Source organism: Perna viridis, chromosome 3 (genome assembly GCF_037379345.1).
Source record: "Perna viridis isolate PV_CMFRI_1.1 ecotype Kerala chromosome 3, ASM3737934v1, whole genome shotgun sequence".
Classification (NCBI taxonomy): Eukaryota; Metazoa; Mollusca; class Bivalvia; order Mytilida; family Mytilidae; genus Perna; species Perna viridis.
In genome coordinates this window covers 36382874-36407608 of record NC_142447.1, presented here as the reverse complement: position 1 = coordinate 36407608, position 24735 = coordinate 36382874, and the positions used below count along the sequence as shown (strand labels likewise).

At 32.6% G+C, this 24735-nt stretch overlaps 1 protein-coding gene across 11 annotated transcripts in view; it reads left to right on the top strand.

Moving 5' to 3' along the window:
* The first annotated feature begins 2802 nt into the window (after positions 1–2802).
* The window catches only part of LOC148622086 (von Willebrand factor A domain-containing protein 5A-like), a 34785-nt gene continuing 12852 nt past the window's right edge, over positions 2803–24735 (top strand). For 5 of the 11 annotated variants that reach the window (XR_015920565.1, XM_088571609.1, XM_088571618.1 and 2 more), the window contains exons 1-14: positions 2859–3016; positions 6223–6328; positions 7516–7718; positions 8728–8944; positions 9668–9831; positions 10205–10313; positions 10602–10709; positions 11379–11505; positions 12274–12415; positions 13428–13507; positions 14567–14681; positions 15333–15497; positions 18738–18897; positions 20341–20522. Coding sequence is in view for 9 of the 11 variants with exons in the window: in XM_088571609.1 (XP_088427735.1) it covers positions 6262–6328; positions 7516–7718; positions 8728–8944; positions 9668–9831; positions 10205–10313; positions 10602–10709; positions 11379–11505; positions 12274–12415; positions 13428–13507; positions 14567–14681; positions 15333–15497; positions 18738–18897; positions 20341–20522 (1839 nt within the window). In the remaining 2 variants the exon portion in view is untranslated. The other 6 variants (XR_015920566.1, XM_088571612.1, XM_088571615.1 and 3 more) reach the window with 4 other exon arrangements.

The following is a 24735-nucleotide window of genomic DNA, read 5'->3' as shown; positions in this document are numbered from 1 at the left end:
GGTAAAATTTGTAAACATAGAAGATGTAAATCAGGACAACATAAATAATGTGTATGAAAATTTTGAAAAACAATTTGTTAATGTGGTTGAAAAACATGCACCAGTGAAACTCAGAAAACCTTGAACAAAACCTGCTCCTTTTATAAATAAACAGTTAAGATCAGCAGTGTATAAAAAAAGGAGACAACTCCACAACAAATTTATCAAATGTAAAACAAATCACAATTGGGGAAAAATACAACAGACAAAGAAATCCAGAGGCAAAAATAAAATGAACTCTGTTAAAACACATTTTTACGAAAGATGTTTAGGCGGACCGAAGTCCAAAGATTTTTGGCCAACTATGAAACCTTTTATTACCAACAAAGGCTGTAATTTTTCAAAAGATGTCATCTTAAATGAAAATGAAAATATCGTAAACAAACTGAAGTTAAAAACACATTTAACAAATTTTTCAAAAATGTAGCAAAAGACATCAGAAATAATGATCACATTGATAAAAATCACCCAAGCATAAAGAAAATTCATGAAATAAAAACATCTATAACACCTGAATTACAATTTAAATAAATTGAAGAAGATTTTGTTCAATAGCAAGCAAATAGATAAAATAAACATCAAGAAAGCTACAGGCAATTGTGGTATATCGATCTGTCAAATTATTAAAATTAGCAGAACCAGTAATTACAAAAACCTACCACAGAATTGATCAATAAATCATTAGAAAAATTTGTATTTCCAAACATACTAAAACAGAAAAAAAGTAACTAGGCCTGTGAGCATATTGCCAGTCATATCAAAATTCTTTAAAGAGCCATTAATAACCAACGCATGGAATATTTTAATTTACATTTCCACCCATACCTAACTGCATTTCGACCAGGATATGGATGTAACACTACATTATTAAAAATTCTTGAAGTCTGGAAGCAATCTGTAGATGAAAACAAATACACTGTATCGATTTTAATGAGTGTAAGTAAAGCTTAAAAATTGATTGCTTACAGAACTTTTACTTCAGAAATTAAAAGCCTATGGATAATCTGAAAATGCACTCAAACTGAAAAAAAACTACTTTTCTGGCAGACCGCAATCAGTAAAACTTGGTACAGCACTAAGTGAATGGCAAAACGTTTACAAAGGAGTTCTACAGGGTTCAATTTTCGCCTGGTACTTTTCAACATCTTTATTAATGACATCTTCCACTTCACGAAAAATAACACTCTATACAATTATGCAGACGGCAACACTCTATCCTATGCACATTACAACATAGATATTGTTATACAAAATATAGAATCTGACAGTTTAGCATTTATAGATTGGTTTTCCAGAAATCAAATGAAGGCAAATCCAGAAAAGTTTCAGTTTTGGTTGTGGGGACAAAAAACAAGGGATAAAATATAAGCTTTAATTTGGCTGGAAATACAATCAATTGTGAAAATGAAGTAAAACTACTTGGGGTAACCATTTATTTTGAACTGAAATTCAACAGTCACATCTCATGTAGTTGCAAAAAGGCATCAAAATAAAACTTAATGTACTCAAAAGAATTGGAAAATACTTTATTGGGCAAACTTACCATATACCATTCCTACATATTATCAAATTTTAACTTTTGTCCACTCAGTTGGCACTTCTGTAGCAAAAGCAATACAAACAAAATCGAAGAAAAATCCAAGAACGGGCACTCAGATTTATTTATGAAGACTATCAAAGTAACTATGAACAACTACTAGAAACATCTAAAATGCCAACATTAGAAATCAGAAGGATAAGATCTATGACAATTAAAGTTTTTAACATCATACACAAAAGAAGTACATCATACTTACATGACTTAATAAATATTAAAAACATCAATTATTCTTTTAGGTACCAAAATTTAGCTGCAGTTCTATCTGTAAGAACAAACACATATGGCATTCAGGTACGCTGCAGCCAAACTATGGAACGAGCTGCTAAACCATTTTAGAACGCAGACTTCTTTCAATCAATTTAAAAGTCTCATTAATGCATGGAATGGCAGCTCGTCCAAATGCGCATAACCACATGCTTTTGTTAAAGTAGTGCTGTTTATGTTCTTATTAATTTATAATATATATTGCTTGCTTCTAGTATTATCTGATGTGCTATCATCAAGGAAAATTTGGGTTATACTTATTGCTAACTGTTTTATTTTTATAGTCTTAGTTAATTTTTACAGTTTGCATGTATGTAATTTCAGGACAGAGCACAGCGTGACATTCCCACATATGATCTGTCTCTAAAGTTATTGCCATTTTTATTTGCTTGCTTCGCTGCTTTGTATGTATTTAAATTCTGTATGTGCTTGCAGCAGCGTATCCAGGATTTGAGTTTGGGGGGGAGGGGGCGTTAATTGAAGGGTGAAACTAGTAAAAAAAATTTTCTCACCAATTTAGAAGGTGCGTACACCCGGTACGTCAGTCCTTGGATCCGTGCCTGGCTTGTGTGTTTTATGTGTATTATTGTTATTGTTATATATGTCGGTTTTAAAAGCTCATTAGAGCTTGTGTTGTAATGTTTTACATGTACCGACTTTAAATAAAGCTTTTGAACTTGAACTTTGCACCAAATTTAGACTATTATTTTCATAAAGATTATTTTTCCTCAAAGCAAAATTTATCCAATACTATGATAGCTACTATTGAAAAAAAACAAGATTTTTTTTTAATATGCAGAAGCTGAATTTCTATTTCCTAGTTTATCATTACTGTTTTTCCTTGCTGGGGCGTTTACATTGTGGGACGAGTTGGTACAGGTATACTTATTTCATCATACCACTCCCCAAGATTTATTATCTCTTCACAACAATATCGACTGCGTAATAGGTATATATAGCACAAATTGAGGCTTAGCATAGGATCCATACAGGAACTATTCTTTTTCTACACAATTATATTTTTTTGCTACACGTACCAAGGTTTTTCAGTAGTCTACTATAAAAATTATTGATCCTATGAAAATAGGGTACGATGTAGCTCGCCGTAACGGGGTAAGTTGGGAAATTGTTTATCGTTAAAACTATACTTTGATAGTACTTGAGCCAAAATTGCAAATATGGGGTAGGTATTGTCTCAATCAGTAAGCACCGTGAGCTTTATCGTACATGTACTGTCTGTGTGGGACTCGTAAAAATATTAAAGGACATTACAAATGGGGTGGGGGGGATCGACCCGCATGAAAATTTTTGATTAGCAAATGCAATATTTTTATTTTTATTTAAGCAGCAAGTGAAATAATTATTTTCTTTAAAATATCTCTCTTGTTAATTAATGGGGGAGGCTTTTTTCAGTAAATGAATAGCTTTTGAGAAAACAATGTTTTTCTTTCCAAAATTCCAACCTGAAAACCCCCTTTTCCCCTTGCTCTCAAAATGAACGACAACTTTATAGCACTTCACTATACTTAACATATTTTATCCCTTAAGGGCATCTCCAGCAACATCCTTTTCAGTTTTGGTCCTTCAGATCGATCTGTACAGATATCAGAAATATTACAGTTCTCCTCTCTAGGTGGGAATATTTTACACATATCATGTGACGTAAACAAAATTCAGACGATAGCTGCGAATACCAAACAAGGAAATGATTGCCATTCCTATCTTAGAGAAGCTATGCTTTGATTTGTATAATACAATAGTAGTTATATTTTTTTCCAAGGCGGGGTTAGGTTCTTGACAACAGCGACAGTGGAACAGTGATGGTACACGTACGTACATCCATGTGTTTCACAGACTTGTTAAAAACATCAGATTCACTTCTTTTAATTAATAAAAAAAAAATAGAAAAAGACCCGAAACTATCATTTTTACTGAAACGTAATCTTAACCTATATATTTTTATTTGTTTGATTTAAGGAAGCGATGATTTTTCTCCGTAAGGACAGTCACTATTGGTTACTTCCGAACACGACATTTTTTCGTTAGGGGAACCTTAAGAGAAATTTAAGTACATGTAATAACTGTAGAGCTCACACTGCTTCATGGTGCTTGCTATAAAATGTTTAAGGTACCTGTTACTCCAGCAGTGCTAGAGGTTGTCTGGCAAGCTATTTTCTGACTTTGTACCATCCTTATGACTAGCATCTGACATGTTGAAAGCCACCACAAATGTGAATAAGCTGAACATGTGTTTTAAACTATTTTAAGTCTTTTATTTACATAAAAAGAAGTTTATCCCACTGGAAATCAAGCAATAAAAATCTTAATTTTTTATTAAATAGCATTTGTAATGAAGACAGTTATCAGTGACCAGCCAGTTTGAATTGGGTCACTAATTTTACGGAATACAGTTTATTTTTGACATGAACTTAAAAGTGGGTAAAGGCAATTCTTTGGTTAATTTAATATTTTCCTTTTTGCAAGTTTTAAAATCCATACTTTTATCAACCGGTTGTATACATTCAAAAGGTTCATTCATGGTTAATATTTTACTAAAATTCTGCCAAACGAGCAGTATGCAATATGGCACAAGGAAATAAGTGGTTGGGTTATGGAGGAACGGAATTCCAACCTCTTACATGGTAGGAGTAGGGTACCAGTAGCTACATTAATACGGTAGGTAGGTTTGCAGGAAACATTTCATTCCTAATGACAAGGATTTTTATAGTAGACTACTAGTGATTAGTCTGGTCTGTAATATAGATATCTCACATATCTTTACTTGTAATTGTGAAATGTTTATTGTAATTCAAAATAGAAACCAGCAGTGGATAAAATCACTTAAGGGGGCTACCAGGGTCTGGGAAAAATTCTGCAAAATCCTATATGGGATTTTCTATGCTTTTACACACTAAAATAAGCCATTTTCATAAATTTTGCAAGTTGAAAATTGGGGGCCGGGTCCTTTAGGATCTGCCTATGGAAAACAACAAAAAACATCTATATATACAGTTGCTTTGTTTACATAGAGATCCCATAATATAAATTCTGCCTTCTTTCTTCACAAACATAATAATCACCCCTCATAGTTAACCCCCAGGTAGACCTTAGGTAATTGTCGTGGTCAGTTTGATACTGGTTGGATCTATCACTATTTCATGGACAGCCATTCATCTGTTAACTGGTAATAACCAATTTCTGCTGCATAATTAATTTGATACTGTAAAATTAATAAGTCTAATTGCATGTTACACAGTTACCTCCCTTATACATGTAATTTTAATGTTCTTTTAAATATTTTCTATATCTTCAACAGTACAGTGTATTTTACCAAAAGTTGTATTTGCAATAGTAATATTCTTTTATTTTGATTTTGAAATTTGACTTCAACACTATTGAATATTTGTTACATTTCATGCAAAATATGTGGAAATTGTAAAGAAACACTTGCCCCGAATTATACCGACATGTATAATGAAATGTTTGTTGCAAAATCTACCCAACAAGGACGTAATTCTTTGCCATTAATGTATCATCTGAACAATATAATCCATCTAAATATGAGTAAAGTTGGGAGATGTGCCTATTGTGGATTTGAAAAAAAAGTACCACAAAAGGTGTTACTAAATTCTATCCATTATATTGCATATAATTTCATAAAGCACCTGGTCAACTGAGAAAGGCCTTTCAATACAAAATAAATAATACAGTAATATTTATTCAGTTTGCAAAGTATGATGCAACATTATCTGTTCACACATTGTCCTAAATTTTCAAAAGTTGGCGAGTATGCAATAAATATACAAAAATATATTTTAAAGAAAAAGACAAAAATGAAGAAAGCTCTTTCTGACTTAGCAACTTAAAAACTGAGATCAATGTCCCCTATTGGTTAAAGAAACATGCTACGTGTTAAAATGTGTTCTTCCCAGCATCCCTTTGTTTTCAAATCCACCTTGAACACTAGAAAGAGATGCAGAAAAGCGATGCCATTGGATTTGAACTGTAAAATTTACAAAAAATAGCTTCGTGCATATTAAATTTTTTCTTGGATAGTTAATTTTAAACACTGATTTGAAGCCACACAATTAACAATGGATGTTTATATGCTTTTAAGACAAATTTTAGGGGTTTTAATCCAAGTGATGACAAATATACATATGATTATAAGTTTCTTTATGATGTGTATGTAACGGGAATAGGTTTGATGAATTTCAGGATTCAATCTCAGCAGTTGTATCAAGCTGTTTCCTTCAAAGCATTCCATGTATAATGTTTTACATTAAGTAAATTAATTCTATAATAATTTTTTCTTACAGTTTATTGGTTGGTAGATGTAAAAATTGAAATACGTGTACATGTTAACAGAAATGGATGGTAAACAGATTTATGGTCTTTGTCAAGATGACCACTCAAGAAATCCTGGTAAGTCTATATTAATGTTTTTGATATTGACTTTTTTAAGCTTTCAGGGAGTGAGTATAAAATTAATTGTTCACATAATGAATATTAGAAGGACAAGCTGATAAGTACTAAGTTATAAATTCACAAGACGATATTTGGTTACAATGCATACTGTACTTTGACAGTAATTTTGTTTGTGGGGTATCAATTTTTTAGTTTTTGCTGGGTAGGCCAAACCATGAAATCTAGTTCCCAACAAAAAGGAGATTTCTATTGATGTGTATACTGAAAATAGCTAAAATTCAAGAATACACAAACATTTGTATCTTCCCTAATCCACAAAAATTGGTATCCACGAATTAAAAGTACATTCACAGAATATAGTTATGGATATAAAAAATTACTGTACATTGATTTCAAACAATTATACACCCCTTAAAACATTCACATTTCCCATTTTAGCTGTCATTTATTTTTATACTTTGATTATTTCCTAGATTCAAGTGTTATTTATATATTTTTATTTATTATTAATTTATATATTTTCATTAGTTCTATTTTCTTTTTTTTTACTTTTTTCATTATTTGTAAATATTATTATTTTTCATCATTCGTCTATTGTGTGTTTAAAATGCATGATATGAGCATTCGTCTATCATGTGTTTAAATGCACACTTTCAGCATTCTTTTATAGTGCGTTTAAACGCACACCGGGAGCGTTTGTTTATTGTGCGTTTAGATGCACGATAAGGGCGTTCGTTTAAACACACTTGAGAAACTTTGGCTTTATTTAAGTCAATGTCAGTTTATCACTGTTTAATATAAGACTGTGCAATTTGATTGGTCAAGTAGAACAGTTATGTACATGTACATGTTTGTGCACATGTTTATATTTACAAAATGATTCAGTTCCCTGACTAATTTTCCCTAATTTATTCAATGGTCTTTTAATTCTTGTCACATTTGAAATATATTAGAAATATTTGAACTTAGATTTTTCTTACATGAATTTTTTAGAAAATGGGCAAAATAAACATTCTGATTTATTTTATATTTCCTTTGAAAGAACTAATAGTTTCAATTTGATATTGAACAAATCTATTGACAAAACAACAAATGATTTTTTTTTATAAATCTTTACTGACTAAGATTGCATGACAGAGAGTGGTTTTTAATATAAATATATATGAACATGCTTATGATTTAAGTGCCTTTGAAACAGTCTGAAGTACATGTGACAATCCAAGGATTTGTAGCCAATGTTGAATCCAAGTTGACATACTGTAATGTCTCAGCAGAGCAAATATCTACAACATTTATATTTCCTGTCGATGATGCTTCAGCTGTGTACAAGTTTGAAGCATTTGTTAATCAGAAGAAAATTGTTGCTGAGTGTCAGGAAAAAACACAGGTTTGTTCAATGTTTAACATGTGATTAAAAAATACAGGTATGTTCAATGTTTGATATGTGATTAATTAACACAGGTATGTTCAATGTTTAATAGGTGATCAATTAAAAATACAGGTATGTTCAATGCTAATATGTGTTTAAAAAACACTGGTATGTTCAATGTTAATATGTGATTAATTAACACAGGTATGTTCAATGTTAATACATGATTAAACAAAACAAAGGTATATTCAATGTTAATACGTGATTAAACAAAACACAGGTATATTCAATGTAAATACATGATTAAAAAAATACAGGTACATGTATGTTCAATGTTAATATGTGATTAAAAAAACACAGGTATGTTCAATGTTAATACGTATATTCAATGTTAATACATGATTAAAAAACCATAGGTATGCTAAATGTTAATGCATGATTAAAAAAAAAAACACAGGTATGTTCTATGTTAATATGTGATTAAAAACACAGGTATGTTCAATGTTAATATGTGATTAAAAACACAGGTATGTTCAATGTTAATATGTGATTAAAGAGTAATCAAGGGAACTAAGGTTATAGCGGTAATCATAAGAATGTAGAAAGACCAGACATGGAAAATAGACACACACAACAAAGAACACAAAGTAACTAAAATCATACATGCAAAGTAACAAAAGCAAATGAGCAACTCGGATTCCACTAAAAACTGGGAGCATGGACCAGGTGTACCGGTAGGGTAAGCGTAAAAAACACAGGTATGGTCAGTGTTAATATATGATTAAAAAACACAGGTATATTCTATGTAAATTTGTGATTAAAAACCGTAGGTATGTTCAATTTTGAGTATGGGATTAAAAAATAACCAAAGGTTTGTTCAATGTTAATTTGTGAATGCAATGTTTCCTTCTGTTATACAGGTATACTTACACATTGTGTAATAATTCTCTTAAAGCAAGGTGAGTGTCTGTTTTGTTTGTATTAATTATGAAGAACCATGTCAGATGATATATTTTACTAAAAATAGGCTAGAGAGACATATGAAGCTGCAATATCGGCAGGATTAACAGCTATGTATCTTGCTGAAGATGATCATTCTGGTGATGTATTTGAATGTAAACTAGGAAATTTACCAGCTGAAATGGCAGACCTGACCATGTGCTATGTTATTGAACTGTCACCTGAAGTTGATGGAATATTAAGGTTTACTCTACCCATGGTATTGAATCCGAGGTACTCACCAGGTAAGTTGGATGACAGAATGAGGATTAAAGATATAACATGCAATATTTTTTTTTTTTTTATAATTTACCTCAAAGATGGCTTGTACAATACAGAATCGGGAAACAGTTTTATAAAGAGCTGATATTTTGGTGTTTGATTATACCATGATGAATTATGAATACAGGTATTTTGTTCTTAACAAATAACTTTACCTGCATTAAAGATGGGAACAGCAGCCCAAAAAGTTTTGTATGTCTTGTTCATCACATTTAAGGGTCTGTGGTTTGTGATATTTTAAACTTTGACACTTTAACCTGACAAATTTTACACTTTATGCATTTATTCAGAACACATTGAAGATATGCAATCTCCACTTCTTGAGTTTTATAAGAAAATGTGAGAATGATTATATGTTGAACTTATTATTTTTTTTACTTATTTGGGTATATGACACTTACCATGGTGCTGGCATTGTTAAATCCAGATGTATAAGTCTTGATATAATAACTACTAGCTGTCGACTTGAAATTTCATAATTGCTACAATTTATTGATTTTAGGGTTATTTTGAGCAGTAATTCAACTACATGTAGATAAGTTACAGATCTAAGGGTAGTTCAAATTTTGTATAAAGAAACTAGGCTTCAAATCACTAACTGTTTGTGTTAAATTTTATGAGATGGGACATTTGTGTCCACCAAAATACATGTAAGTTTTAATTTGTAAACTTGACTTTTTTTAAAGATATTGAGATGGACAAGCCACAAAAGAATGATGAGCATGTAGAAATATCATCAGTTTCTAAACTTATTCTTAGTGCTTCAATATGTGGCCATCATAAGGTCAAGGACATTAAAGGAAACCATAAGTTTGATGTATCTGTCAGTGAGGACAAACTTACTGCAAATGTAAGTAAACTTTATAAAAGCTATATTTTTAATGAAGTTAATTTTCTTACAAAAATTAACGTTTAAAAAAATGTAATTTATATGCACAGCCTATAATACTAATTTATGTTTCTACATCCTGTTTAACAACTTAATGTAGTTTCTAAACATAAATGGCTAATGGCAAAATTTTCTGTCAGACTACTCTCAGCAACTGCTATGAAGGGCTCCATCAAGGGACAGTTAGAATATGCTAAGTTGTAATATCTTGTTCGCCATCATCTTGCTTATTCATGATTTAATGTTTTAGAACTATAGGATTTAAATGCTAAACTTAGGGGCGGGAATTTTTTGTCTGGAGTCTATGCATTGTCACTTTTTCTTTTGAATTCAGGTAAAACTATCAGAAGACACTAAAGTTGGCAAAGATCTAAGATTTGATGTAGAATATGAAAATATCAGTGACCCAGAAGTAGTTTATGAGCATGGAAACTCTGATAAAGGTTGAATATTTTATTTGGCTGCCTCTAAATTATTTTCTTATTTGAAAATTGTATTATTAGTACATGCCATTCGAGAAAGTAGAAACTGAGCACTGTTACAAATCATAATATCATTAATAAAAATTACTTAAAAGTAAATAAAAGAGAGGAGAACCACAATAGATAAGTCTACTTATTTACTTGTACTTCCTGGCTGGGGAAACCTTACAGCTCTTTGCAATCTCTTTTATGTATTGATAGTGAAGGGACAAAGTTTGCATTGCATACTTTTTTTGAATTCCTTTACAGATGGATTGCTGAAAGAAGATGTACTGATGCTGAATCTCTGTCCACAGATACAAGGCCTAACCTCTGAAGATCGGAAAAGAGAATTTGTAATTGTTATTGATAGATCAGGTACAACATATACTGAATATTACATGTCATACTCTGTATCACATGCTGTATCAACTGGAAGGGTCACTAACCCAAGATGTAAAGCTGGAGGGTTGATATGGCATGTTCATTATATCATATATTTCAGGTGTGTTCCAAGTAGGGATGCTACGTAGGGTATATGATATAGGCTTGGGATGTGATATAGGTTATGCAATATGCATATACAAGAGGGTGTATACGGTTTTGCTTGTATCTGTCTTTCCATCACTCCATGACACATTTGTTTTTTAGTAACAAATCCACTTGTCACTGCCAAGTGATATTTTGACACAAGCTTTATGTAGGTACATTTTGTATGTCATATCATAGGATTTGATTTTGGGTTGGGTGACAACAACTTCCTGTTTGTAGAATAGGTTACCGTTTTGACCCTAAACTGAAGTTGGGGTATATTACTAGTAGACGTTGGCTCATTGTTGTATCTAAATATGTGATGTAAAATGGTTTTGATATCCAATGTCTTTAATTTAACAATACTGCTATGTGATATCAAGGTTATATTGTTATGGGTTGTTACATGAATATACCTATCATTTGTTGTGAATATAGCATGACAGGAGATAGAGTTGTTGTGGAAGTCAGTAGTCACTATTTTAGGTGAATAATGGACCATTTTATATTGTACAGGTAGTATGGGAGGTGATAGAATGAAGAAAGCCAAGGAGACCTTACTACTTCTTTTGAAGAGTTTACCTGTTGGTTGTCTTTTCAATATTGTCTCATTTGGAAGTAGCTTTAGTATACTGTTTGACAAGTATGTAGTATGATGCAGGTGTAACCTTTAAGAGAATGAAGTTGAATATATTGGCATTTTAAAGAATAATTATGCCTTTTACAGTTTTACATTAACTAGAATTTATTTTTCTTCATAACTTTATAAATCTTTAAGATGTGAGCTATAAACATTTTGTTTTGTTAAAGATCTGAAACTAATACAATTTTCACTCTGTATTACTGGTTGCCAACTGGGATTTTACAGCACATTCTTATGCTATCTATTTAGGTTACCAGTATACCTTCCACAGTCTGGCACAGGTTAACTTCCTGTCAGACTGAAATCAGGCTCTCAGTGGTTCTAAGGTCAAAGATTAAATTTGTATTAATTACCAGTAGGAGGACTTTGTCCTCTATTAAAATCACCAATTACTGCATTACAAACACTAAAATAAAAGAACATAAGCAAGAACTATAAATTCATAAGTTTTTAAAGAACATTGCAACCAGTTGAGGTTCAATTAATCATCCTCTTTGCATATTTTAAATGTCTTGCACTCATTCTGAGTTCAATTTCTGACCAAGGTCAGTTCAAGTTGTACAGACTTTCAAACTACAAGGCATTTGTTGAGCATCCACATTTTGTTGTATCACACCATGTAACATGAGGTCAAGTGCTTTAGCCATTCTGATCCTTCATTTAGCTTGTTTTAAAAGAAGATATACAGGTACTTTTTTTTGGAATGTCATGGATAACTCAATAATGTTAAGGTTGATAACCTAGTGCAAAAGTTGTTTGTTATCACAGGAGCCAGGAGTATTCTGACAGCTCTTTAAACAAAGCACTGGAGCTTCAGAAGTCTATGGATTCTGATATGGGTGGTACTGAAATACTTACGCCTCTTAAGAAGATCTATAGCAATAAATGTAACCCAGCATATCCCAGACAGGTAATGTGTGCATGCCCTAGGATAACTGTATTTTAAAAATTGGCACAAAAATACTAGACAAGGGCATAATTAGAATAAGCTTAGTTACTACCAGTCAACAAATTATTTTATCACATTTAGTTTTAAAAAATATGTGCAGAATGAAATAGTTATATTCACAAGAGAAGGGGGATGCTATTTTATAGTCTGTTTGGGTTTTATAAATCTTCAAAACAAAACTCATACAAAATGATTTTTCAGAGTAATTATTTTTTATATGGCTACATAACTGTAAATATGAACAAGAATCAATGTGGTCAGACTACATAACAAAGTCATGTGACTTCAAATACTTTGATTATCTGATGACATCAGTAAAGGACTAGAAAACATTTACATTGTACATGAATATTAAAATAAACCATTTAAGGTTTTTCATACTACTGGCTGATATAGGACACATTAGACTCAAGATGTCTTCAAGTATAAATGGATATACATATATTTCGAATATTATATTTTTCATGGAAGCAAACAATCCTAGATGTTAATCTTCCTTTATTTTGTCAATTTTCCTTTAAAACAGTGTCTCCTGCAGAGGAAACACAAACATCTGCATTTTTAGTTATCTCCTGAAAAATCCCCTGCTATCATACTTTGCAAATTTAAAACATGACACTATCTACCAGGGGTTTTAATTTTTATTTATGTGTGCTTAACAAAATCAAGACTCCAAGTGATGATATATTGATATCAGCTAAAAATAATTTTCTTACTTGCTTGAACTTTATTGTTTTTGAATAAAATCATGTATTAATTTCTAATTTAAAAATGAATCCAATTCTGCAAGTAGAAAATGTTGTCTCACAAAATCTTCTACAATTCTCTAGTGGACTGCAGAAGACCCTCCTCCTGGTTAACAGGTGTGCAAATAATTAAAAAAAATTACTTTAGTTTCTGTAGAATAGTATACATTCATTTAACTTCTAGAAAAAATATTAATATTTTTTTTTGTAATTCCTATTTTTTTCAGATATTTCTTCTGACTGATGGGGAAGTCTCAAATACTAATGAAGTTATTGCATTAGCAAAGAAAAATTGTAATAACACAAGGTAGAAATGTTAAAGGTTCCTCACATGGCTGTGCATATTTTTAAGCCCTGTTTTTATTTGCTATTTTTATATGGCGGCAAAAAAAATTGTGGTCGTATAATAGTATGGCGGTGGTAACTTGAATATTGGTTGGTTGATTTTTATAATATTTTAGAACATTATTTCAAAGTACAAAAGGAAAGTTGGTATTGGTTTTGGGGGTTATGACCCAAAATAGGGCCAAAGACAAGCATTTTATAGAATTTAATTATAGAACTCCAGTAGAAGCATAGAAATGTCTATTAAAATAATATTCTATACTGCAGTGGTCAGACTTGTATTGATTATGAGGGTGTAGACTTGAACATATTAGAAATAATGGGCCAAAAAAGGGTGCCAGAAACATGCATTTTCTTGATGTCCAGACAATAACTTGACTATTGGTGAATGGATTGCTTTGAAATTGTATCACAAGGTGCCATACCACCAAAGGAAGGCTGGGGTTGATTTTGAGAGTTTAAAACTTTTTTGGAATTCGGGCCTAAAAGGGGCCCGAAATTCCTTATGTTTGGACAATAACTTTAGTAAAAAGCAATGGATCTCATACAAGGTTTACTTCAGGATACCATTCCACCCAAGTAAGATTTGGATCGATTTTTGGAGTTGTGATTTGAGCCAAGTAAGAGTAAGGGCCACAAAGGGGCCAGAAACCTTTTTCTTCATTTTTGGATAATAATTTTAGGAAAATGGATTGATTTGCTTTGAAATTATACCACTAGTACCATACCCCCAAAGAGAGGTGCACTATTAAAGGTTGAAATAAAAAAAAAAATGCCGGTGAAGGGTTAATATCAAAATACAATGTACAGGTATGAAAGCCATTGTTATTGAAGAATCTTTGTTTTCTTATTGGAAAGTTCATGTATTACAATGGCTTGTATTTAGATAAACGCATTTGCTCTTGATGTTTTACAGCCTGACAAGTTGTGTTAGGAAAAGAAATTCACTGTGAAAGTACCAGAATATGTGTTAACTTTTCAACAATTAACAATTGTCAATTTAATCCTTGTTTCTATTGAGGGTCTTCACTTTTGGAATTGGTGATGGCTGTTCTACAAGTTTGATAAAAAACGTAGCCAGTGTCAGTAATGGAGAGGCTGTTTTTATCAAAGACAATGATAATATGAAGGCCAAGGTACATATAGTTAGTTCGCATAAACTTTAATTGCATTTCAAAACAGATCTTTTTTTTTTGTCCTCCCAAGACATTGTGTTCAATGCAACTGATTGTCCATTTATGTGGAATTAATTTTATTAAACTGGTTTAACATTGCCAAATATTGTCTTGTTCAAAAATTCTGGTTGCACATAAAAACAGTGAACAAGTTATTGGTCTACAATTTATAGGTTTTGACTGGAATGTTTATGGTTCACAATGATTTATTGTTCCCTGCCTCAACTTGCAAGGAGACATCGAAATATTGTGTCTGTCTGTCTATCTGTCACTCTTTGTGGATGCAACTCCCCTGAAACTGCTCAATGGATTCTGTTAAAATTTTGCAGGAGTGTTACTTACCATATGTAGTCGATTATATTGCCCTTTAATTATGAATTGTCAAATTTTACATAAGTTATGAGACTTTTGCACTTTATCTTCTTTTTGCAGCAGCAAGGGACATATTGTTATGCCTAGCAATCTTGTTAGTCTTTCATTCGACTACTTATACATGTCAAAGATTTGATGATAAAAATCTACTGCATTCTAATATTTGATATATGAAATTATTCAAGTCAAGTCAACAAGGTTAATTTGTGCTGGTTAGTTGAACAATTTAAATTTTTTCAGGTGATTTCTATGATGAAAAGTTCCTTTAATGGATTACTGAAAGATATAAAGATTGAGTATTCTCTTCCTGAAGGGGTTATTGCAACTCCAATAGCAGAACCAAAATTCATAGCTGATAGGAAAAGCCTTACAGTTTTCACTTTACTGAAATCTGAAGAGAAAGTGGTAAAACTAATTATGATATTAAGACTTATATATCTCCTATCAATATTAAATGTTATTTGGGATCTTCCTAGGGGATATAGGCTCATATTCCCTGTCAGTGGTCTTGAGCTGTATGTGAAGGGTGTATAGATAGATGACATGGAATATGAGACAATTTCCCTTTACTAAGATCTGGAATAACAAAGGTCACCACACGGTCTTCAGTGATCACCACATGGTCTTCAGTGGTCACCACACGGTCTTCAAAGGCCACCACACGGTCTTCAATGGTCACCACACAGTCTTCAATGGTCACCACACAGTCATCATTGGGCAAAATCAATACCATAAAGTAAGCTGTAAAAAGGCCCAGAATAAATGAACTGAAACTATTCATATTAGACGAAAAATCAACCTATATAGAAAAAATATTAAACAAATAACCATGAACATAAAAGACAAGGACAATCACTGGACTTCAGGCTTATGACTTTTGACAGGCACATAAAGTATTTGGTGGGCTTAAATATGTTTGTAAGTGCTCAACTCACCCCCATATTTGGGACAGTGGTTAGAAAATACAACAATAAAATGAACTATAAAAATCTGTTGAATTCAGATTTAACTCTCGAGATTGATAAAGAATACATCCACTTTAACAAATAGAACAAAAGACAACAAGCTGTATCTACATTCAGGTGCCAAAAGTTTGTCAACTTTCACATGTACGCTAGTCTGGCCACGCCCCCTTTTAATTTTTCCGATACTGATAGTGACAATGTCAATGCATGTCAACTTTGTAATTGTTGGTTTAAAAATAGTAAAATAAGTAACTTTTACGGTGACTAGGTCAAAAATGACGTCATTTTTTTTGTTACGTCATTATTCGCGTGTTTGTAAACATGGGGAAGAGAGGTAAAGATCTTGATGTTCAAACCAAAGAAACTATTCTATCTATGGTTAGGAGTGGACTTAAGTCGTCTAAAGTGGCAGAAATCTTGGAGATACATAAGTCTACAGTTTCCAAAGTTTTGAAGAGGTATAGAGAACGTGGAAACAACGAAAACGCACCAAGGAAAGGACATCCCAAACTTTTGACAGTTCGCGGAGAAAACGCATTGACAAGGATTGTAAAGAAAGGCCGCCGGAAAACTTTGAACGACATAACAGCGGAACTTAATAGTGATACACCTGTGAAACTGTCTCGTAGAACAGTTCAACTTGAATTGAAGAGGCTTGGGTATAATAGGAGGACAGTAGCGAAAAAACTTGGAGTACGTGAGGTTAACAGGAAGAAACGCCTACAATTTTGTCGTGGAAAACTACATTGGACAGCTAACCGTAACTGGAAGAGAGTTATTTTCAGTGATGAGATGACTATTGTTATAAAACCGGATGGTAAAGTGAAGGTATGGAGAAAACAAAACGAAAAATGGCGTGGTTATTGTCTTGGATATCTGAATCAGGGCCCAACTCGTAGTCTGAAGCTTATGGTTTGGGGTACTATTACTTACTTCGGACGAGGACTGCTTGCATTCGTTGACGGAAATATGAATTCGGAGAAATATATCAAGACTTTAGATGACTTTTTATGGCCTGTTATCATTAAACACTTTCCGAATAATGACTTTCAGTTTATGGATGATAACTGTCCCGTGCACAGGTCCCGAGAAACCGAAGCTTGGAAGCAGCGAAATGGAATTCAACCGTTTTTCTGGCCACCACAGAGCCCGGACTTAAATCTGTTTGAGAATGTTTGGCTGGTCTTGAAAAATCACATAAAAAGAAACATTTTTCACATTAAAGACACGGAGGACCTAAAACGCGAACTTCGGAAGGCCTGGAATAAGATCAGTGTAACATACCTGTAGAGCCTATACGGAACATTCCTGAAACGTTGCCGACAAGTGTTAATGTCTAAAGGATTTATTACAAAATATTGAAGTTTTATGTCATAAATAAAGGTATGATTTTTAATTTTTATTGTGACGTTTGTTGTTTACAATAACGCCATCTTGAAAAAAAGTTGACAAACTTTTGGCACCTGAGTGTACCTTGCTTTTCTGTTAGTTCAAATTCCAACTGATAAGCACACCTTGTTTACTCAAACAAAATTATCCATAAAAACATGTTTGACAGAATTTAGTGAAAATTTATATCATAAACTGTTTATGTAAAACATGACCTTCCTGCAAATGCTAAGATAAAAAGCAATGATGTTGACATGCACATCAACATAATAATGTTACTTGGAATTTGTTAATCTTGAACTTTGTAAAAGAACTTTTTTTAAAATGCCCCCTGCATACTAGAAAGTAGGACAAAAAGTAATATAGTTGATAAATATTTAATTTATTAAAAAATGAGTCAATGTTAGAACCGATAAAAGCATAATTCAAAGATTTAATACTGATACAGTGAAGATTACCCTTACGGATAAGTTTATTCAAATATTTTTCCAGACTAAAAGGATTCTGTTTAAACTTTTGAGCTTCATTTATTGCATTACCTTAAACACTAGGATGTGGAATGCCATCTGTGATTAAGTTATGACAAATACAACCGAACTTCAGCATCCAGTCTTAATATTTATGGAAGAATTTAGTCAAACTCTTAATTAATTTATGGTAACGAAAAACCTTGACTCAACAATTTACCGGTAATACAGAGATTTCCTTCATTATTGTCTAGAATATCACTTCAAGCATTGGCATATTGAACAAGTTGAGAAATATATATGCCATGTGAAGGAGCCAAAGGAATGTGATTGTCAAGAAAGTGAAAATTAAAAATTGAAAACGAAAAATCCTCCCTCTTGTGGTAAATTTTAATTTTGTGTTTACCTTGTGAAATTGAAACATCCAAATCCAGTAAAGGACAATTAAAATGTCCCTATTAGATTTATTCACAGTCAATTTTGTAGGGTAAATTTGTCTTTTATGAATATGGAGACATGGGGGACCCATCTCTTATCCGTAACTCCTCCTACACCATTGAATGGAATTAAAGAAACTTTCACAGAATTTTAATTGCATACTCCCATTGTGCATCTCTTATTTTAGATTTTGTTCCAAATCAATTTGGGGATATCACATAGCAAAACATGGACTTTGTCATTTATGAATATGGGAACATAGTAGGAACCATATCTTCTATACCCGTAAGCTGACAAACAAAAGAACAAAAGCAAGATTAACAATCCATATTGGTTTTAGAAAAAATTGTTATTTCATTAAAGTAACTGCCTGGTATATTCAACAGGATGACATTACAGGAAGAGTGACAATAAAGGGTACTTATAATGATGATGAGCTGTCCTTCAGTGTAGACATCACCAGTCGCGGGTCTGACTTCTCAGAATTACCATTACATAGGCTTGCTGCTAAAACATTGATTGATCAATTAGAGAATGATGAGACTGGTTTGTATTCAGGATAAGAATCCATAAGTAATTGCATGAAAAGTGTATGAAAACGTGTATTTAGTAAGAAATTGAATGGTATTATTAAAGACATATCATATGGCACGAGACCACAATTAATTTTCAAGTGCATTTTAATATACACATTTGAGCAGATTAAAAAAATTCCACCGGTGCAAACTAAATAAAACTTCTCTGGCCTAAAGATATGTACAAACTCTCAGTTGAATATTATGGAACTGATACTTCAAACCTTGTTTCTAACTGTTAAACTAACAGGACTCGGACACAAAAATTATAAGTACTGACAATAAGTTAAATGTTCAAACATATGATATTATTTCTGTATTAGTTTCTTTAAATCTTGTAAAGATTAGTGATAAATGTTTCTTATAAAAAAAAAGGAAGATTTTTTGTAAATCAAGGATATCAAATTTTAAAGCTATGTGAGCTATTGCCATCACCTGGCGTCTGTCGTCGTCGTTAACAATTATACAAAACTCTTCTCCTCTGAAACTACTTGACTAATTAGAACCAAACTTGGTATGAATGTTCCTTGGGGTATCCAGCTTAGAACTGTGTGGGGATTTTTGATTCGTCAAAAAACATGGCCGCCATTACTAAAAATAGAACATAAGGGTCAGACAGTAGTTTTTCACATATATCTCCTAAACCGCTAGGTTTAGCTGAATTTTGACACGGGTAAAAGTGTTCAGCATGGTGAGATCTATCTCTGGTCAAATTTTGGTTTTAATCCGTTAAGCCATGTTGGAGTTATTGCCCTTTTTCAACGATTTTTGCTATTTTTAATGTTATTTCTTTCAAAAAATTTCTCCTCTGACACTACTTGACCAATTGAAAACAAACTTATTATGAATGTTCCTTGGAGTATCCTGCATAGATCTGATTTGGGGATTTTTGATTCATCGAAAAACATGGCCACCGTTACTAAAAAAAGAACATAGGGGTCAGACAGTAGTTTTTCACATATATCTCCAAAACTGTTAGGTTTATCCAAATTCTTTTAACAGTTAAAATGATCCATATTTTTAAGACCACAAAAGTCTTCAGACTCCTTGTAAGAGTTATTGCCCTTGAAAGGGCCAAAATGACTTTTTTTTTTAATAGTTTTCAGTCAATATCTTGAAAACTATGATAGATTTAAAGAAACTTTCAATTGTTGAAAAGATCTTGTGATAAGTCCTAACAAAAGACTTCTTGAGTCAAAGAGTCAAAATTGTTGGACAACTTCTAGTTTAATTTATTGCCTTTGAAAGGTAAAATTCAACAAAGTGAGCAATTCAGGCTCCTGGGAGCCTCTTGTTACTTTCTTTGACTATGAAGTAACTTGACACATATACCTATAATGTATGTAGCTGGTTACTTGTTACTGAATAACTGTTATGATATTTGTTGTTTTGCTGTAAAATGTCTGTCTTTCAGGTATTGAAGAGGAGATCTCTGGAACAACATGTAACAAAGACAAGATAGTGTTAGTCAGTTTAGCTGCAAATGTTGTTTCTCAATACACAGCATTTGTAGGTTTTGATAAGGATTCCAGGGAACCTGTTTCAGTTTTATCAGAAGTTTCTCATCAGTATGATAATATGCATCAGTATTGCTTGGTATGTTTCAATGAAGTCTTTTTTGTTATTGATTAGCTCCCTTTTCCCAAATTTTTATAATATGAGGGAAGGGAAGTTTTGATCAGGTTTCATTTAAAAGAAAACATTCAGTTATGGTCTTCCATTGTGGTTGACATGCATATGATCATGACACCATTGTAAACTAATCTTCATGCCTTTTAAGTTACTGTATTGACATTTATACTTTCTGCAGATCTAATTTTCACCAGCTTAAACAAGAATTTTTTTCAATATATATATTTAACAAATCCTACTGTAAACATACTAATTTTCTGGGTGTACTAATTTTCATTATTTTTTGTATCAGTTGCTAATTATTTTTAGAAACAGCGAAAATTTGTATCTGCAGATATGTTCACTTAACAGATTTTTTGGAATAAGGAGCACAATAATGACAAGAAACAAGACTGGTCAGTTTTTTATATAATTTTACCGGTACATAAAATAAATGTAACTTTCTCATATCTAGGGAATGCTATATTTTTTTGTCTACAGTCAGAGGGAAATTTTTGGTGAAATTGAGCCAGTATTTGTCTAAAGGTAATGATGGACCATAAGCCATTCCATACATCCTGCGGCAATTTTATCATATTCTGAAATTAAAATTTTCCGATTTATGCAGCTAACCCACCTTTACCCGAATTTTAGTGTGAATAATAGGTTCTTCCTGCACATATTTGTAAGAAATACTGCATCAAGGAAAATTGACCAATCTTTTGTCTTACAATATTCAATCGCAATCCATTTTTAAATTTTTTTTTTTTTTTCTTAAGTTTTGACCTTCAAAAACACACTGTGTACAATACATAAATGAGCATTATACACAACAAAATACACGACTAAAAGTTCATGAAATATCACTTTTGTTGTGAGGCAAGGAACCTGAAGCACTGCTCTTTTTAGCTCACCTGGACAGTAGGTTCCTCTGAGCTTATGCCATCACTTTGAATCCATCATCCATTAATTTTTAACATTTTGCTCAACTTCATGGAAACTGTCCAATTTTACCAAATTTGGCAGAAATGATGTACCCAAGGGTTCTGCAAAGATCCACTTTTGGTTCCACTCGATTGAACAAGATGACCTCTAAAAAACATTTTAGCTTTAGATTGGCTAGTTTTCAAGTATCAACTCCTCTAAAACCGCAGGTGCCAATGCTTTGAAACAATAGGGTTAGTAACCATAGTGCCCGCTACAAAAGATATGCTTTTTGTATGGTTCAGTGGTTGGCTTTGGCTGCTCAAAGTTGCCATTGAAACTGTATATAGAAACACATGTTGGCCTATATCTTTGCTTTTACTTAGCCAGTGATCACCAAACTTAGCAGAAATAATAATAGGGAAAAAATTATTATGTGATAAAATTAAACAAGATGGCTGTCAGAGGTATTTAAGCTTCTAATTGGTCAGTTTTCAAAGATCAACTCCTCTGAAACCACAGGTGCCAATGTTTTGAAACTTGATAGGTTTAATGACCATGAGGTCCTTTACAAACAGTCTATTATTTGTGTGGCTCAGGAGGTGGCAGGAATGATGTAAGTATAGATAACACTCTAAACCTTTTCTTTGAATGATAAAATTACATGACTACATGATTTCAAATTCTCCAGGTGAGCAATTCTGGCTCTCTAGAAATTGTGCTTTTAATAGCCATGCCTTAACTTGAAGGCTGGTATTGATCTTGCAATTCTGACTTGAACCATTTACAATGAGGGGCCAAAAAGGTAGTGGGGAGGGGGCAGAAAAAATTATTTTGCATGTCTGGACAAAACCTAACCATAAATGAATAGATCTTTTTGAAACTGTATTACAATGTGCCATTTAAGACACATGCCAAAGTGTCTAATCAAATGAAAGAGAATATATTGTTGTTAAAAAAAGTTCTTTAGAAAACTGAGGTATTTCACAAACGATATATTGTTGTTTAAGTACATTCTTGTGTAAATTTTAAAAATATTCATTCAATTAAGAGGAATTAACTACCAATTTTTGGTCATGTGTATTGCAAATAAGAGGAATTTTTTACTTGAATAAGATGGAAAATATTTTTGTTTTTTTGTGTTTCTATGAAATTAACATAAATATGCAATTAACAGGTATGCAATTAAGTGGAATCCTCTGTATATCTGTTATAGAATTAAGATATATTGCTGTAGTAGGAATGTCTGTGATGTTGTTCCACAGTATTCTATACCACAATGGTCAGACAAGTTTTCATTTTGGAGTTAAGTCATGAACATTTAGAAATTAGGGGCCCAAAATATGCATTTTCTTGATGTCCCAACAGTAACTAAACTATTACTGTGAAAGTACTATTGTTTGTTGGGTACCAATTTTCGAGTTTTTGTGGGTAGGCCAGTCCAGGAAATTTGGTTCCAAACGAAAACGAAATTCCCATTGATGTGTATACTCAAAACTTCAACACAAATAATTCAAGAATCCATGAACGTATCAACCCTAATCCATGAAAATTTTTATCCAAGAATAAGAATACTTTCACAGTAGTTGATGGATTGCTCTAAAATAGTGTAACAAGGTCTCATACGACCTGTCAAGAATATATCACAATGGACAATTGTTACAGACGTTACTACATAATGTCATTATTGTAAAACGTCTAATTATTGTAACATCAGATTGTATACATACGTTGAAACTGAATACAAGTTGAATCAAGCGAATGTCTTGTTATACTAAAAGCGAAGTACTAACCAACCCAATCCCAGATATTGGTGCTGTGACCAGGATGGAGAAATTCAAAAACATGAGACGTGGCCACAGAAGTGCCGTTACTAAATTTATCACCAAAACAGAAGAGAAAATGATATTAGCACAGCAGAACTGTCGGCAATCATTTATACTCTTACCATGAAGCAGAAAGTTTTACAGACTTACGATGACCAGATACTAGAAGAAGCAGAAGGAGGAAATATGGAACAGGAAATCTCAGAAACTGACGATTATAATTGGAAATTCAAGGAAATAACACAGTCATCAGGAATTGTGAGTTCACCCTCAAATCCTCAAATTCGCTCTTTCTCTCATGCACCGCTTTCATACCCACCCTGTGACATGAATCAAAATACCAATTCCTCTGTTCACCTACCACAGCAAATATCAGTACATCTATCTGACCCATCCGTAGACCCCTTGAATCATTCCGCAGGAAATACGACAAATCATGGTAATAATGCCACAAGATATCATCACAGACTCCCAACTTTAGAACTTCCGATCTTCTCTGGAGATATTATGTTATGGCAAACATTTTGGGAATCATTTGAAGCTTCTATACATGATAATCCCTTACTGTCAAATATTCAGAAATTCATATACCTGAAAGCTCAACTTCTTGATGCAGCTCAGAGATGCATATCCAGATTAGCCCTTGCACATGCAAATTATGACCAAGCAGTTGCATTACTCAAGAAACGGTTCAGCCAACAGAAGAAAATAATTGATGCTCATATTCAAAAGTTAGTTGATATTCCCAGTCTAACAGTGTCATTGAGAAGTTTAAGTATTATCTATGATAAGATAGAGACATGTGTCAGAGGTTTGGAATCCCTTGGACAGGGTCATGAAACGTGTGGCGCACTTTTAACTCCCATCATATTCAGAAAGTTACCGTCAGAAATGAGAAAAAATCTTACTAGAGTCAATGGTAATAATTGGGACATTAATTCACTCAAAAGGCAATCGAAAAAGAAATGCAATCAGAAGAATCAGGCTATGACTTATTTGTTAATAATGATGATACAACTCCTACCGCATCTTTTGTCACAAAAGCCTCTCATAAACATAGTTATAAATCACAGTCTAGGAGGCAAGATAATATACAAAAAACAAATACCACGTAGTTATGTGCATATTGCGACTTGCCACACTCATCAAATGATTGCACAAAAGTACAAGAGACCAAAGCAAGATATGTGATAGTTAAGAGGAAAAAGTTATGTTACAATTGCATGGTTACACACAAGGCATCTGAATGTTGCTCTCGTTATACATATAGAACTTGTGAAAAGAAACACCATACTAGTTTATGTAACCAAAGAAATAAACCAGTAGACCAAGCTTAACCTGTTACAGTCAATGCAATAGAGCTGAATCTGTTACCGTCAGTGCGGTAAATTCTACCAGAATTGAAGCTGTACCAGTTTCTACAGAGGTTTTGTGAAAAACTGCCTTTT